This window comes from Salvelinus sp. IW2-2015, unplaced genomic scaffold (assembly GCF_002910315.2).
Source record: "Salvelinus sp. IW2-2015 unplaced genomic scaffold, ASM291031v2 Un_scaffold10961, whole genome shotgun sequence".
Classification (NCBI taxonomy): domain Eukaryota; kingdom Metazoa; phylum Chordata; class Actinopteri; order Salmoniformes; family Salmonidae; genus Salvelinus; species Salvelinus sp. IW2-2015.
Window position 1 is genome coordinate 6,420 of NW_019952218.1, and position 2,477 is coordinate 8,896.

Below are 2,477 nucleotides of genomic sequence, written 5' to 3' on the forward strand. Positions count from 1 at the left end.
CTGCGGAGCTGCATGTTCTCCTGCTGCAGCTGGAGCCGCTCCTCGCTGACCCCGCTGCAGTCCTCCCTGGCTGCAGACAGAGACCCCTGCAGCCGCCGCACCTCCTCCTGGCACCGGGACAACTCCTCACTGTAGCTGAGGGGGAAAGGGGAGGGAGGGGGGAGAGAAGGAGGAAAAGACAGAGAGGGGGCATTAAATGACAAAGTACTGTATACACTCGGGTCCAGAAAGTTGAAACAGGCAGACTAAAAAAGCACACTTGATAGCTGAACACAGATCTCAGATCAGCAGCTCAGACTAAGCACACAGAAATCTGTCTCACTCCATCTCCATTTTCTTCATCTTGTTGTGTGTGCTCTGCAGGGTGATTTCATGTCGTCCTTCAGTCTCTCAGCATTCAGAGACTCTGGTGGAGGGCCTCCATCTTCCTGTACTCTGGCTCTCCTACCCTCCTTATACACCTGGAGTACAGATGACATAGGAACAGGTTATAATGCATTATAATGCTCATACCCTCCATCCCATAAAGTTCCTTCACCACCTGTAGGAATGTACGATCCAGTTTGGTAAAACTATAGTATGACTTCTCCCCAATCACCTCCCCTTTTCCAGTCCTCCTCCACTCTCCCCTCAACCACCAGGTCCTCCCACTCTCCCCCTCAACCACCAGGTCCTCGTTCCACTTCCCCCTCGCCTTCTCCAGGTCCTCCTCCACTCCCCCCTCGCCTTCTCCAGGTCCTCCTCCACTCCCCCTCGCCTTCTCCAGGTCCTCCTCCACTCCCCCCTCAACCACTAGGTCCTCCTCCACTCCACCCCCTCGCCTTCTCCAGGTCCTCCTCCATTCCCCCCTCGCCTTCTCCAGGTCCTCCTCCACTCCCCCCTCAACCACCAGGTCCTCCTCCACTCCCCCCTCACCTCCTCCACCACCAGTTCCTCCTCCCTTCTCCAGTTCCTCCTCCCCTCCCCCAGTACCCCCTCCCCTCCTCCACTCCAGTTCCTCCTCCACTCCCCCTCACCTTCTCCAGTTCCTCCTCCTCTCCCCCCTGACCTTCTCCAGTTCCTCCTCTCCCCCCTCACCTTCTCCATCCTCCTCTCCCCCTCACCTCCTCCTCTCCCCCCCTACCTCTCCTTCTCACCCCCTCACCTCCTCCCCCCCCTCACCTCCTCCTCTCCCCCTCACCTTCTCCAGGTCCTCCCTCCCCCCTCACCTTCTCCAGTTCCTCCTCTCCCCCCCTCACCTTCTCCAGTTCCTCCTCTCCCCCCTCACCTTCTCCAGTCCTCCTCTCCCCTCACTCCTCCTCACCTTCTCCAGTTCCTCCTCCACTGCCTCACCTTCTCCATTCCTCCTCTCCCCCCTCACCTTCTCCAGTTTCCTCTCTCCCTCACCTTCCCAGTTCCTCCTCCACTGCCCTCACCTCCAGTTCCTCCTCACTGAAGGGGAGGTGATTGGGGAAGAAGTCATACTATAGTTTTACCAAACTGGATCGTACATTCCTACAGGTGGTGAAGGAACTTTATAGGGAATGGAGGGTATGAAGCATTATAATGCATTATAACCTGTTCCTATGTCATCTGTACTCCAGGTGTATAAGGAGGGTAGAGGAGAGCCAGAGTACAGGAAGATGGAGGCCCTCCACCAGAGATCTCTGAATGCTGAGAGACTGAARGACGACATGAACATCACCCTGCAGAGCACACACAACAAGATGAAGAAAATGGAGATGGAGTGAGACASATTTCTGTGTGCTTAGTCTGAGCTGCTGATCTGAGATCTGTGTTCAGCTATCAAGTGTGCTTTTTTAGTCTGCCTGTTTCAWCTKTCTGGACCCGAGTGTATACAGTACTTTGTCATTTAAATGCCCCCTCTCTGTCTTTTCCTCYCTTCTCTCCCCCCTCCCTCCCCTTTCCCCCCTCAGCTACAGTGAGGAGTTGTCCCGGTGCCAGGAGGAGGTGCGGCGGCTGCAGGGGTCTCTGTCTGCAGCCAGGGAGGACTGCAGCGGSGTCAGCGAGGAGCGGCTCCAGCTGCAGCAGGAGAACATGCAGCTCCGCAGGGAGATGGAGGAGCTACGCAAGGCTAGCATGATGACCCAGAGGAGRGCTACACAGCAGGTGAGACTACCTGGTTAAACACCTTTAAGACKAGACTGGATGCAGTATGAWCGGGAGGGAGGGATCAGGGTAGAGGAAGGACGGGGACATAGACCAACTATGCAAGGCTTTACTGCTCACACAGAGACAGGCAAAACAGCACGTAAGACCAGTCTGTCGAGGTTAACAACCGATAGCACCAGTCTGTAGAACACAGGTCAGAGCTAAGTGGCATTTGAGAGATGGTGAGCCAATGAGAGGTAAAGGAAAACCAAGCCACCGGTCAGAGAGCGAGGGATATGAGGAGGGATACAGGTCTAGCAGGTAGAGAGGAAGATGGGATATGAGGAGGGATACAGGTCTAGCAGGTAGAGCAAGGTGGGATATGA

The 2,477-nt window shown here is 55.5% G+C and overlaps 1 protein-coding gene across 1 annotated transcript in view; it reads left to right on the forward strand.

The window, feature by feature from the left end:
* LOC112080010 (sodium channel and clathrin linker 1) overlaps positions 1–2,142 on the forward strand; it is a 2,960-nt gene extending 818 nt beyond the window's left edge. Inside the window, exons 2-3 of the mRNA XM_024145799.2 lie at positions 1,584–1,726; positions 1,917–2,142. Of these exons, the coding sequence (XP_024001567.2) occupies positions 1,584–1,726; positions 1,917–2,127 (354 nt within the window). The 3' untranslated portion in view covers positions 2,128–2,142. The remainder of the gene's footprint in view (positions 1–1,583; positions 1,727–1,916) is intronic.
* Positions 2,143–2,477: the final 335 nt, after the last annotated feature.